Below are 14,585 nucleotides of genomic sequence, written 5' to 3' on the forward strand. Positions count from 1 at the left end.
CTGGGATAACCCTTTTTTGGAAACTGAAACACTTGTACTGCGGTATAGCTGGTGTATACCCGCAGGTGTGTTTTGAAGTTTTTTCGTGAGGGGTTATAGGAACAACCACCTTCTGTGTACCGAGAGGGTGGTTGATTCCCTGGTGTGTTGGAGCAGAGTCAACTCCCGGGTTACCCGGTTGAGTGTGCCCCTGCACGTTCATGACGTCTGCCAATCGTGTCAGCCTTCTCTGCCTCGACCCCTCTGGGTGGTTTTTTTTTAATGGAGGCGTTGTCATGGTGCTCAACAACGCCAGCATACGCCCCTTCCGCCAGGGGGGCTGTTTTCAGTTGACTCCTTTGGCACCTGTCTCGTCCGCAGTGCTCCAGGCTCAGGTCTACAGCCTGCTGCTTGGTTTCCCCGGTGCGCTGCCTGCTTCCGTTGGTTAAACTTTTTTGAGTGCTTTACGGCCATGCTGACTGCCTGTTCTGCAGGGTCAGTGTGCCAGGCGGTGTACTATTGGGGGGTAATGGCCCGCTCTTGGAGGGGCTCTATCCGAATACGCTGGCGATGTGGGGGGCGGTGTCACTAAGTGACCGCCTGGTGGGGTCTTGATGCCTGGCGTCATTGACCTCTCCGGGCCCCCTTTTTCCAGGGGATCCAGTCCCTTCAGTGGGACTGGGTCTTCCTTCGCGCTCCGCTGCTACGGCCTTGCCACAGGGTTGGGTTTGCTCTTGACCCCGTGATTCTGGGGGCAGTAACGAGGGTTATTCCTTCCGTTCGTTTCCTGGTGGCATGCGGGTTGTGCGTGTGCGTAGTCGTGGGGTCAAGCCACGGTCTGCTCACCCTGTGCGTTGAGTTGCTTGAGTTCCTCTTCGCACGGTCGGATCCGTCTCCCTCCCGTCCTCCAATAGGGAGGGTATCCTCCATTAGGGAGGGTCGGGGGGCTCGGTCCTCCCCGGTCTGATGGTTGTGGGGGGCCTCAGCGGGGTACATTTGTCGAGCTTTGGCTCCCGCTCAGCTCCTCTTGTGCAGAATGATGCTGAGCGGCAGCCATAATGAAATAGAACGTAAGGTTATGTATATAACCAAGTTCTATGAATTATGGTGACGCTCAGCATCAGGACGCCGCTGCGGCCCTTGATCTCGCCTTGTGGTGAAAGTTTGGGAAGGAAGCGAGTAGGTGACCACACACCTGCTTATGAAGGTAAGCGGATAGGGGTGTGGCCAGATGAATGTTGGGATGTAAAGGTACATTGTGGAATTTTTTATTCAGTGCTCGTCAGTGGAGGCTGCTGACAAATTTTTTAGGTGAAGCACAAATTATTATATTATATATAAAATTATATTTTTTAAACATCCCCAACGCTGCAACACCCCCATTCCTCCCAGGTGTCAGGCTCCTCATTCGCTTCCATTCATTTTGGGGACCATGTTTAAATATCATCCTTCTGAAGTATAAACAAACTATACTGCTGTGACGATTTCAATAAAACAGACCATTCTGAGTCAATGGTATGCAGTGGCGTTGCGCAATATGTCGGGGCCCCCCCGCAGGGCAGACCACTCCCCTAAATCAAACCAAGCAGACCATGTACAGTATACAGTGGCTCGGCGGCCCGATCAAACCAAGCAGACCATGTACAGTATACAGTGGCTCGGCGGCCCCTGATCAAACCAAGCAGACCAAGTACAGTATGGCTCGGGCCCATCAAAAAATAACACAGTATGCTATGACTGGCCCCTGTAAATGTCCTAACACAACCCCCTCAATGTACAGTAAATGACCAAGTATGGTTTTGTCAATATTCCAATGTACAGTTTTGTTTGTACAGTTGTACAGTGTATGTCCCCCACCCCCACCTCCAATGTACAGTCCCCCCCCCCCTACCCAACCTCCTCCAATGTACAGCCCCCCCCTACCCAACCTCCTCCAATGTACAGTTTCTACGTCAAATGTATATACTCCCTTTTCTGGACTATTTTTATATCACAAACAGTACTGTATTTGCAAGTCTGGTACATGTCATAAATGTATAGATGTAGCAGTACTGTCTATCTGTATGTCATATATGTCATGATGAATTGAAAATGGGGGACCCTGATGTAAACAAGACGAAAGTCTATCTCTGGTCTGCATCCCCTTAACAATTGTATGTATTGAGCCGTACTGTACTGTACCCATTCTGCAATCTGTTATTAAAGTTTTACAATTCAATTAAATTCAATTCACGGCAGAATGTGTAGACAATAGACAGACAGTGAAAACAAAGTTCTCCTCCAAGTCCTGTGGGTATTGTCTCCTCAACGTTTCTGCAGCTGAGCGAATTGCAGTTCTGCTCAATGAATGAATCCGAGAGGAATCCGAATTTCCCCTCTAACTAGTGCTATATGCTTCATTGCGTCATTAATAAAGTTTTTAATCAATCAATCAAACAATGCCGTTTGTTTAGACATTCACAAGACTTGCATAACGTTATAACTGCACGGCGGCAGTTTAGACAACAACATTATTATTGTCCCTTACCTTAGTATGCGCCGCGCCTGCTGCATGCATCCCACAACGTCATCTTTTCCATTCATTCATTCCAGATAGGGCCATGGAGAGGCATTGTTGTTATTGATATCATCTTCATCAATGCCATCATAATACTGCCTGTTTAGACATTCACAAGACTTGCGTAACGTTAGCTAGCAAGCAAGCTAGTCGACAATATCTCCTTCCTCCATTGCAACGCTATCTACAGTACTAGAGAATTCAAAGTGCCCGCGAGGCGATGACGTTGTTGTTGTTGTCACGTTTAGCTTTTATCGCAGGTGTATATATATATCATCAAACGATGCACAATAAGTTCATGAACAATAACAAAACACTCCACCCTGGGCCTGATAGCTGCGGTGGTAGCCCTTTAGCTACGTTAGCTCCAACAAGTTATCTTCTTAAACTGAGATAAAAATTATTTTGAAAACAAGCTCGCTGCAGAGCCGCAGTACAGCACAAGAGAACCCATTATCTGATTGGGCCACAAGGCTGTCAATCATGCTAGCTGCAGAGCCGCAGAGCAGCAAAAGAGAAACCATTAGCTGATTGGTGGATTGAATGATTGACAGCCTTGTTATCCATTCAATGCAAGAGTTTAACTGCACAGACCGTGCTTAGATGACGTTAATAGCCTATTTTGATTGCCTATTATTTATTATTTATTTAACCCGGTCAACCTGTGCAGATATTCTGCACGAATAATTACTGCAGTGCAGGCCTGCTCAGAGCGGTCAATTTTGGCCATTTTTGAAGAAAAAAGATTCACTGGCATTTTTTTTACAGAGGAAAACATTTATAATAAAAAAATAATAATAATAATAATTAAAAAAAATTATATATATACAGTATATAGGTATATGTAAATTAATAATAATTATGAATTATGAGTGAATTTGTATTTCACGTGTTGTCATAGAGAAACCTCCACTGGTGCTCGTGCACGAAGTGAAGTGCGTGCAGAATGATGCTGAGCGTCACCATAATTCATAGAACTTGGTTATATACATAACCTTACGTTAGCCCTGTTGCCTCCTGGATTCAAACCCCAACTGGGGGCCTTTCTGTGTGGAGTTTGCATGTTCTCCCCATGTTTGTGTGGTTTTCCTCCAGGTAGTTTCCCCCATACCATAACAAACCTATGTAAAAGCCCTTGAACAAGGTACTGGCATTACAACTGGAGTTGGTCCTCGGGTGCCGCACTGTGTGGCTGCCCACTGCTCCTAAATAGTTATGATTGGTCAAATGTATAGTACGAATTTCCCCCAAGAGGATTAATAAAAGTATACATTACATTAAGGTCTCTGACCCCAACTACTCAGCTGCTTCTCTGGAGGTATTGATACGTTTTAGTTTTTTTGGCAGGTTAAAATAGTCAACAATATGTACCACGTAGAAATGTCATATATCATCATCATCATCATCATCATCATCATCATCATCATCATCATCATCATCATCATAGCCCACACAAGAGCTGTTTTGTAGGACCCCCATAATGTAGCTGATCTTCTGTGGCACAAAATCGCTACTAAATATCTGCTATAATAAATGTATGCTTAGGACAAATAACATAGATATGATATTGTTCTTTAAGAAGTTAATGCAGTGGCCAACTATACAATACATGCTGTATACCAACTATTCAACCCTACATTATATGGCTGTACAATACTACATTAGATGGCGGTTCAATACTACATTAGATGGCGGTTTAATACTACATTATATGGCTGTACAATACTACATTATATGGTGGTACAATACTACATTACATAGCTATACAATACTACATTACATGGCTGTACAATACTACATGAATAAAAGTCAAGTTAGACCGCGCTCACAATAGTTGACACTGGGTGCTGCAATCCAGAAGATAAATGTAGAATAAAGCAGGAAGCCGGACCAGCACTCTCAGGTTTACTGAAGAAGGAACACATTGGTTCTGTATGTATCCGGCTGCAATTAAAATGTGAAACCTGAGAGTGCTGGTCCGGCTTCCTGCTTTATTGTACAATACTACATTACATAGCTGTATAATACTACATTACATTGCTGTACAACACTACATTACATGGCTGTACAGTACTACATTACATAGCTGTATAATACTATATTACATGGCTGTACAATTCTACATTACATAGCTGTGGCCAATAGTATGGCCAATACATTACAATACCGAAAGCCATTCGAATTTTTACTTGCTGTGCATACTGTACATGATGATTTGGGTGTTTTCGTTTTGGAATATTTAGCAAATCCCATTGATTTTTATAAAATCTTTATAATAGACTTATGCTGCCAAACGCCCACTGTGAAGTATGACTTGTGTCCAAGCAGTATAACTTGTTCTCTTCTGTCTCATCTCTATTTGACTTTTCTGCTTATTATCAATATTCTTTTCTTCAATATTTCTCTGAGAACACAATTCAGAGTATAATAGCCATGGTTGAAGAGCGTGATAACACCAGTAGATATATGTCACATGGTATAGTATATACTGTAACACCAGTAGATATATGTCACATGTTATATGTTACTATAACACCAGTAGATAGATGTTATATGTTATATGTTATATGGTATATGGTATATGTTAGTTATGCATGATATATCGGCCGCCGATATAATATCGGCCGATATGGCAGTTTTTTTACACATCGGTATCGGTCCGATATCAAGATAGGGCCGATATGGGCCGATATAAATTTTCTTTTTTTCTTTTTACATGTTTTGGCCTTAAATAGTTTCAAAATATCAGCCATTTCTGAAAATAAGTTACAAAAGTAAAACAAAAAAAGAAATGCGTTTTGGAAAATAGCTCTTTATTTGATTATCATAAAAAAGTGTTTTCTATACAGAGATATCGACATCGGTAAATATCGGTATCGGCCAGAACAGCAATATTAATATCGGTTATCGGTATCAGCCACAATTTTCACATCGGTGCATCACTAGTATATGTTATATGTTACTATAACACCAGTAGATAGATGTTACATGTTATATGCTACTATAACACCAGTAGATAGATGTTACATGTTATATGTTACTATAACACCAGTAGATAGATGTTATGTTATATGTTACTATAACACCAGTAGATAGATGTTACATGTTATATGTTACTATAACACCAGTAGATAGATGTTACATGTTATATGTTACTATAACACCAGTAGATAGATGTTATGTTATATGTTACTATAACACCAGTAGATATATGTTACATGTTATATGCTACTATAACACCAGTAGATAGATGTTACATGTTATATGCTACTATAACACCAGTAGATAGATGTTACATGTTATATGTTACTATAACACCAGTAGATAGATGTTACATGTTATATGTTACTATAACACCAGTAGATAGATGTTATGTTATATGTTACTATAACACCAGTAGATAGATGTTACATGTTATATGTTACTATAACACCAGTAGATAGATGTTACATGTTATATGTTACTATAACACCAGTAGATAGATGTTATGTTATATGTTACTATAACAACAGTAGATAGATGTTACATGTTATATGCTACTATAACACCAGTAGATAGATGTTATGTTATATGTTACTATAACACCAGTAGATAGATGTTATGTTATATGTTACTATAACACCAGTAGATAGATGTTACATGTTATATGTTACTATAACACCAGTAGATAGATGTTATGTTATATGTTACTAGAACACCAGTAGATAGATGTTATGTTATATGCTACTATAACACCAGTAGATAGATGTTACATGTTATATGCTACTATAACACCAGTAGATATATGTTATGTTATATGTTACTATAACACCAGTAGATATATGTTATGTTATATGCTACTATAACACCAGTAGATAGATGCCACATGTTATATAATATGTTACTATAACACCAGTAGATAGATGCCACATGTTATATAATATGTTACTATAACACCAGTAGATAGATGCCACATGTTATATAATATGTTACTATAACACCAGTAGATAGATGCCACATGTTATATGGTACTATAACATCAGTAGACAGATGTCACATGTTATATGTTATACTGTATGTTACTATAACACCAGTGGATAGTTAAGTGACTCCAGGCTCCACGCCTCCCTGTGCTTTATCTTCATGCCCTGTCCTACTTCTTGCTCATTAAAAAAGATCTGCCGTTGTGTTATAGCGGCTGGAAATAGAAAGTGAGGGAAAGGCAGAAAAACAATAATCATGTTTTTAGCCATGGAAATATCTGAGTCGTTGTTGAATATGTGGGCCAGTGCCTCTTAAAGCGTTGCCTTTGGGAGTTCTGTGTGTGTATCCAGTGTGAGTGTGTGCATGCGCTTGTGTGTGTAAGCATACCGGTGTGTATGTGTGTGTGTGATTTTATACACATTTGCTCTAGATACATCCAAAAGTATTTTGTGACGTAGTTCCTTAATTTGTTATTGTCCTTTTCTTTTCATCCCACCTCTCCTCCTCTCCCCTCTCTCCATGTTTCTTCTACAGTTGGGGGGATGTGGAATACTGGGCGTGGGGGTGTGGCTGTCGGTCACCCAGGGAAACTTTGCTACCCTGTCTTCGTCCCTCCCCTCTCTCTCAGCAGCCAATCTTCTCATCGCCGTGGGGACCATCATCATGGTGATTGGTTGTCTGGGCTGCGTGGGAGCTGTCAAAGAGAGCCGTCCCCTGCTGCTGAGTGTGAGTACTAAGCTGTAAAGCAATAACAAAAATGTTTTGCAATAAAAAATATAAAGCCATATCCCTCTCAGACCATTAGAAACAGAGCCCACAGGTGGGTGCTGGGGTGGTGGTGGGAGCAGAAAATGCATTAGCAAGTAGCAGCAGCAGCAGCATGGAGGCACCAGATAATGAGACTGCAAGCTTACAGTTGAAATAGGCCGCCCTATTGTGTGTAGGGTTGCCAACTGTTCCGTATTAGCTGGGAAATCCCATATATTGGGCTAAATTAGTTTGTTCCATATCGCTGCTGTCGGGACAAAACCTCATAACTCCATTTTTAGATTTTTTTTTAATTATATAAATCAACTCCGTAGACCATCCTCCATATGTGTGTGTGGGTTTTACAAAGTTTAAACAATGGGAAAGCATTAAACCGATCATCTGTCTAAACCTCCTAACTCTATTCACCCTCAAATCTGTGTTCGTTTTTTTCATCTGCTGAAAAGTTGGGTTTTTGTCCCGACAGCAGCGATATGGGTCTTCCCTTGTCCCGTATATTGACTAACAAATTGTGATAAGGACTCGGAGAGAAGGAGAGGAGAGGAGAGGAGAGGAGAGGAGAGGAGAGGAGAGGAGAGGAGAGGAGAGAGGAGAGAAGAGAGGAGAAGGGAGGGGAGGGGAGAGGAGAGGAGAGGAGAGGAGAGGAGAGGAGAGGAGAGGAGAGGAGAGGAGAGGAGAGGAGAGGAGAGGAGAGGAGAGGAGAGGAGAGGAGGGGAGGGGAGGGGAGGGGAGGGGAGAGGAGAGGAGAGGAGAGGAGAGGAGAGGAGAGGAGAGGAGAGGAGAGGAGAGGAGAGGAGAGGAGAGAGAGGAGAGGAGAGGAGAGGAGAGGAGAGGAGAGGAGAGGAGAGGAGAGGAGAGGAGAGGAGAGGAGAGGAGAGGAGAGGAGAGGAGAGGAGAGGAGAGGATGGTTGTTTAATAAGAACCATGGGCAGCGCTGGTTGGCATCTAGAGTACTCTCACACATAAGGGTGTAATTTGACCCTTTTCTTTTGGCTTGCCAATAGCCTCCAGGAATTTCATTATTGTCATTGTCATAGTTACTGTCTTGCAAGTGTTGTTGAGAGCCAAGTCACTAACTGTTTCTGAATTTCTTTGGGCAGTTTCAGAAAGTGTGGACAATGGAATATATTTTATTTAGCATTTAATGTATCTGACATGGCACTGTTCTTTTTTATTTATTTATTTGTGTCTCAAGTACAATACATTCTGTACATTTGTATTGGATAAGTCTTCCAACAAAGCATAACACAACTCACTTATGTCTCTGGTCATAATCCAACATTCACCAAACTATTTATTGGGCCATTTATTGGGCCCCTCTCCAGATGTTGCTGCCAACCTTTAACAGCTGCCCATAATATATTCACATTATATGATGTAGTCAACTCTTTGTTCGATAGAATTATTGCTAGTGGTGTATTTGACTTAGGATTACACTACACATGTAAGTGATCATTGCCTGATAGCTTGTATCAGGAATACTGAACTAAAGAAAACTCATCAAAAGAAATCTAAGAAAACAAGCTTTCTTATTTTACCTAATTAATAGTGACATTTCATATACTTAAATCCCTGAAGTAGAACTGGCTCTGGATTTCTTCTTAAAAATGTCTCTCTCAATCATTAATAAGCATGTGCCTTATAAGAGATTTAGAGTGAAGGATAGGCCAACCCATTGGTTTGGAAAGAAATAGAGCCTTCACTGTAAAAAATTTATGTTTTTTCACAGGAAATGCACTGTATTATTTTACAGATTACTTTTGTTTTTCTACTTTAAGTGTAAATGCCATAAAAATACAGTAAATTACCTTTTATAAAAATATTGACCATTAAATAAAGGTTGTAATCTGTAAATGTATTTGATTTTACTGTAATTTGACAGTAAGTATTTGGCAACCATTGATGCCAGACATTTACCGTTTTCTTGCAGCTTTTTTTCTTACAGTATAGGCTCTTGCCAGACGCTCTGGGGATCCATCCCACTGATTAGCTTTTAGACAGGTTAGGAACAAGTGTACATTGTCTGTGAGGAATGGTGAATCAAGTTATTATCTCAATTAAATTCCAAGCTTGAATTCAGATCCAACAAAATTTGGGAAGGCAGTAACAAAACCGTTCTCTCTAACCACTCTGTTTAAGCCCTCATCAATCTGGTTTTAGAGCTAACCAGTACAATCTCAGCCACTACTTTAGTTGTTAATGATATCCACCCTAGACAAAAATAAACATTGTGCTTCCCTATTTAGAGGTCTGTCAAAAGCATTCTCTTCTTTTAAATATACTATACAGTGTTGGTTTTGATAGCAATGCGTGCAGTTGGTTCCAGAGCTATTTATCTGATCGACACCAATGTGTGAAAGTGGGGAGAGTCCGGTCGAAATTATTACCCATTACAAAAGGTGTTCGACAAGGGTCGATCCTGGGCCATGTTTTATTCACTATTTATATGAATGACATTATTTTATCCCTGAGTGGCTGTCAAGCTCACCTGTACACGGATGACATAATTATTTACTGCATTGCAGATACTGTACAATCAGGTATCAACAATCTACAACCAGTCCCGGCGCCATGGGCGGGCATTAGGGGGCCGGGCCCGCCCACTGAGTCAGCTGTGCCCACCCTGGTAAAAAAAAAAATTGTCAATCAAAGTCAACTATCCAAATCCTTAGTCGGGGACAGCCCTAGTGGGCACTGATGTCAACAACAACACTACTGAAGCTAGCACGGCACTCTGTGAGAATTCGTTTTCTACCCTCAAGAACGTCTTTACAGAACATCGCCTTAGTATGCTTCATCGATGCAATTAAGGCCAATTTAATTCAGTTGGCATTTGAGAAGGACTTAACAAAAAAGTTCAGGAATGAGTGGAGGGGCAGTGTTTTAAGAAGATTTCACTCTGTCCCCAAACACCGCTTGCCTCTCTACTTATGATGGTGAGTAGCCTGTGGAGGAATTTTGTTTGCTTTTTTATGCACCTTATTTTTGTCAGTTCAGTTCAGTTTGTCAGTGAATTCAGAAGTGTTGAATAAAATGGAGACTTTTCAAAGATATAGAATAGAATAGAATAGAAATGTATTATCCTGAGGGAAATTTGACACTGCAAATCACTCAACATTAAACATTTAGACAGAACAAGTCACAAATAAGAATAACAAAACAAATGGCCTAAGAATAGAATAAAATGAAATAGAATAAAAATAGAATAAAAGATACAGTAAATAAATACAGTAAAAATATACTGAAGTCTACAGTAGGTGTAAGTCCAGGAAGATGGTAATTGTCACTCTGTGCTCAGTGATGCAGTGAGGCACAGTGATGCATTGTATAGTCTGATGGCTGTCGGAATGAAGGACTTCCTGTGCCGTTCAGTGCTGCATTTAGGTAGTGTGAGCCTATAACATGCTCCTCCTGTCAGCCAAGTCTGTGTATAGTGGGTGGGAGGGGTTTTCCCTGATGGCCTGGAGCTTAGCAAGGTTCCTCCTCTCCGCCACCCTCGCTAGAGTCCAGCTCCACCCCAACCACGCTACTGGCCTTCTTGACCATCTTATCCAGCCTGTTTGTGTCCCCTGCTCTCAGTCCGCTGCCCCAGCAGGTCTGTTATATATATCCGTTCAGTCTGTTTTTGTATAAGTGAAAGTTCTTAAGATAGAGAGAAATTAGATTTTTCAATTGCCTCTCTGCTGTTTAGTTCAGCACCGTGGGCAGCGCCAAGCAAGCCACAGCGCCGCTGTCCCAGCTGAAACGTATAAAAGGGAACCTGTGTTGAAAAACCATTGTGCCCCCCCGAGAACATTTTATGCCCCCCCACTAATTTGTTTCTGCAGCCTGGTCTGTCTACAACTCTCACTTAATGCACTGCAAGATTAGCTTATGCCTTAAGCTTGTACTCAATGCAAGTCAAACTAAATGTATAGTGTTCTATAGGGCCAGACATATTGTTCTAAATAGTTAGCATATTTAATTATAGTGAATGCCTTGGTGGTTAGGATTTCTGGAAGATAGCAGAGTGTTTCCCTGAGATAGGAAGTCCCTTTTCCACACACTAATAATTGGAAGATGATTAGAAGAAGCCTTTGTCAGGATAGCATATGTGGTAGAGACTAGGCCATTGAGTTTGGTCAATGCTGTGTGAATAGGATGAGTACCAAATGGGCCATCCCATAGGTGCACATTGCTGTTTGCAATAGAAGAAACGATAGAAAATAAATATCTGGATAAAGATCTGGGTAAATTAAAGTGCTTTTGAATGTCTTGGAATGAGACCCACTGACCCAAAAATATCATCAAGAGTATGTACTCCATTATTTCTCCACTGGGGGAAACACCTGCTTTTTTCTTTCTCTCATTTGACGCAAAACAATAAAAAATTATTACTGACAGTCCAACTGGTAATTTTGACGGCAGTCCTATAGGCAGTTTTTGACAGCAGTCCTACAGGTAGTTTTTGACAGCAAACGGATGGTGCGCATAGGCGGAGCGCGGTGTGTCAACGGAGCTCATAACATAAAACATAACATTTTTCCACAATAATAATATTAATATCTGTGTAATAAGCATATCTGTGTCCATCTGATTATCTGTGCTTTCCCGAATTCATATTCGGATTCAAGCTGGCAGTGGGATCAAAGTCCCAATCCACCCTCCACCCTTGAACGTTTAAGTTAAAGGTCCCATGCATTGCTATTCCTTGCACTATTTGGGCAACTTTACACAATTCCTGTGAGTCTATGGAACACAAAAAATTCATTGTTTTGGATTTCTAATGAAGTACTCAAAAGCATAATTTTTCAACCTCAGGAATTCAGGCTATTTGTGGCTGGGCTCCGCCCATCCTCGGAATGACAGACCCCCACCTGTAGCTCCGCCCATACTACTCTACTAACGTCAAATTGAACCTAATACACAAACAAATATGGCTCAAGCATACGTTTTCGAATACAATACAATCCACAAAGGGATGACACCGAAGCAGGTACCCATGCCATACGATTTTGGGAAAACAAATGACAGGAAGAATAAGATTGCTCTCCCAATCCGTCTAACACACACACACACACACACACACACACACACACACACACACACACACACACACACACACACACACACACACACACACACACACACACACACACACACACACACACACACACACACACACACACACACGCATGTGCCCCCCACTGGTCGGTGTTGCTCATACTTTTTAGGTTAGGCTAACTCACTGCACTTCCTTGCGGTCTCTGGTCTCTGCACTAAATAATGGTTGATTGTGGGCGGTGGAGGTGACTACAACCAGGGGCGGAGATATGCAAATCAGTGCCTTATTCACGTTAGCAAAACTGTCAAATCAGAACGGCTTAGTTGAGTGAGGGAAGATCTCGTGAACTCGAAACTAGACTGATGAGTCAATATGATAATTAGAGACACAGACGACATTGATATAATCCCCCATTGCTAGGAAACAATGCTAAACACTGGAAAATGCCATTTATAATGCATGGGACCTTTAATGTTTCTTTTTTCACCACACAATATTGGAGATTGCAGGGTGTAATCAAATTGCAGGGTGTATCTAAAGAAAGAATAGCATTGATGTTTTAGCAGTAACAGAAGCTTCCATAATATGGCGATGGCAACATATATTAACTGAGGCAAGACGTTTTTTTTATTGAAATTGCTTGTTGTATCAGTCAGTGCATGGACAGCTAGAAAGCACTGGCACAAGGCTTTTCCCAGCTTTCAGTTGGACAACACCCACCAGTACACCATCCTTGTGGTCTCCTTAATAAATATGCATGCCTACTGTACTATTCCCTCAAACCACTACAATTACACCACTATTGCAAAGGGTTTACACATTTAATAATAAGCTTTTTGTTTTATATTAATGCTCAGTGAGGAGTAATATATCAACACTCCTGCTTCAACTACACTATCCTCGTTCAACTCTCCTGCGTCAATTACACTCTCCTGCTTCAACTCTCCTCCTTCAACTCTCCTTCAGTTTCAGTTTAATTTATTTATTTCAAACCATACAACCTATACAACACAAGACAACCACAAAACAGTACAACAACCACCACAAAACAATAGACAACAGTAATAACAGACACCACTTAATGGTTTGAAAAGGGGGATGGAAGAAGCTAAGCTTGTAAAACTCAACTCAAAACTTCAACTCTCCTCTTTCAACTCTCTTGCTTCAACAACAATCTCCTTCAACTCTCTCTGGGCCGTGATTGGCCAGTGTTCAGTGAGAGACAAACCACTGGGCCAATCATGCAATTTCTCCCTGCTCTGTGGGCCGGTCAGCTAAGAACCCCTCCCCAAAGAAAAAGAAAACCACAGCTTACTACCGGCACACTAGAGCGAATTCTCCTGGTACTCCCGGTGGCCAATCCACCCCTGCTGTTACAACAGGGAAACAATAATCATTTATAATAATAATAATAACTTTATTTGTATAGCACTTTTCATACAGAAGTTGCAGTTCAAAGTGCTTCACAACAGTAAAAAATACAGGCATAAGCGAGCATAAAAAAGATAGAGAAGTAGCAAGGTAAGGTAAATCACAGTGTTTCACATTAGGATCTTGCATCCCAAAAGGCTCTCTGTTTACAGTTTCATTCAGTAATACAAATAATAAAAATAGTTTAAAATGATTCAGTTTAGCCCAGCTCTCGACATTGCTACCAGCTTCTCTGGTCGTTCATACTAACACAATTGGCAGTGTTAGGGGTGGGAAAGCTGGTGGGTGGGTCCTGGTCGTTGTAAACAGCGACTCCTACAGTTCGGTCGGGGCGCCTGCTCAGCAAGGAAAGGATCTAAGGGGGGTAGTGTGATCCTTCCACACGTTACACCCTCTCAGTGAGAGTCCGCGCTGCCAGGTGAAAATAAGCTGTTGATTGGCTACACATGTGTCGAAGGAAGCATGTGATACATTGTGATAGCCTCCACTCTCCCAGACCGACCGTAGGGGGTAGGTGCGCAGCGACCAGGAAGGGGATTTGGAATTGGCATAACGACTAACATTGGGATGGGAGAAAAACGGAGGAAAAAGGAGGGGGAAAAAGATGAAAAAAAATTAATAAATAAAATGATTCTGTTTAAAAATTGTCTAAAAATTATAAAATAGAACGGACATACAACAGGGTATTTAACATAACAGAGCAGTGCATCAGTAAGAAGTAAAACGTGTGATAAAATAGTTCTCTTAAAATTACAGTGCATACAGTAGGAGGTAATGAGATAAAATTTGCATAGAACCGACACATGAATTTGATAGGAAGTGTATAAAAGTAGGCAGGGTAAG

At 41.2% G+C, this 14,585-nt stretch overlaps 1 protein-coding gene across 2 annotated transcripts in view; it reads left to right on the forward strand.

Annotated features, from left to right (window-relative positions):
• Positions 1–14,585, forward strand: part of tspan4a (tetraspanin 4a) — a gene marked incomplete at its 5' end in the record, with an annotated part of 316,465 nt that overhangs the window by 171,730 nt on the left and 130,150 nt on the right. For both annotated transcript variants that reach the window (XM_084337536.1, XM_084337535.1), the window contains one exon: positions 7,034–7,225. In XM_084337536.1, coding sequence (XP_084193662.1) covers positions 7,034–7,225 — 192 coding nt within the window. The remainder of the gene's footprint in view (positions 1–7,033; positions 7,226–14,585) is intronic.

This window comes from Notolepis coatsorum (genome assembly GCF_963971535.1).
Source record: "Notolepis coatsorum genome assembly, chromosome: 20".
Classification (NCBI taxonomy): domain Eukaryota; kingdom Metazoa; phylum Chordata; class Actinopteri; order Aulopiformes; family Paralepididae; genus Notolepis; species Notolepis coatsorum.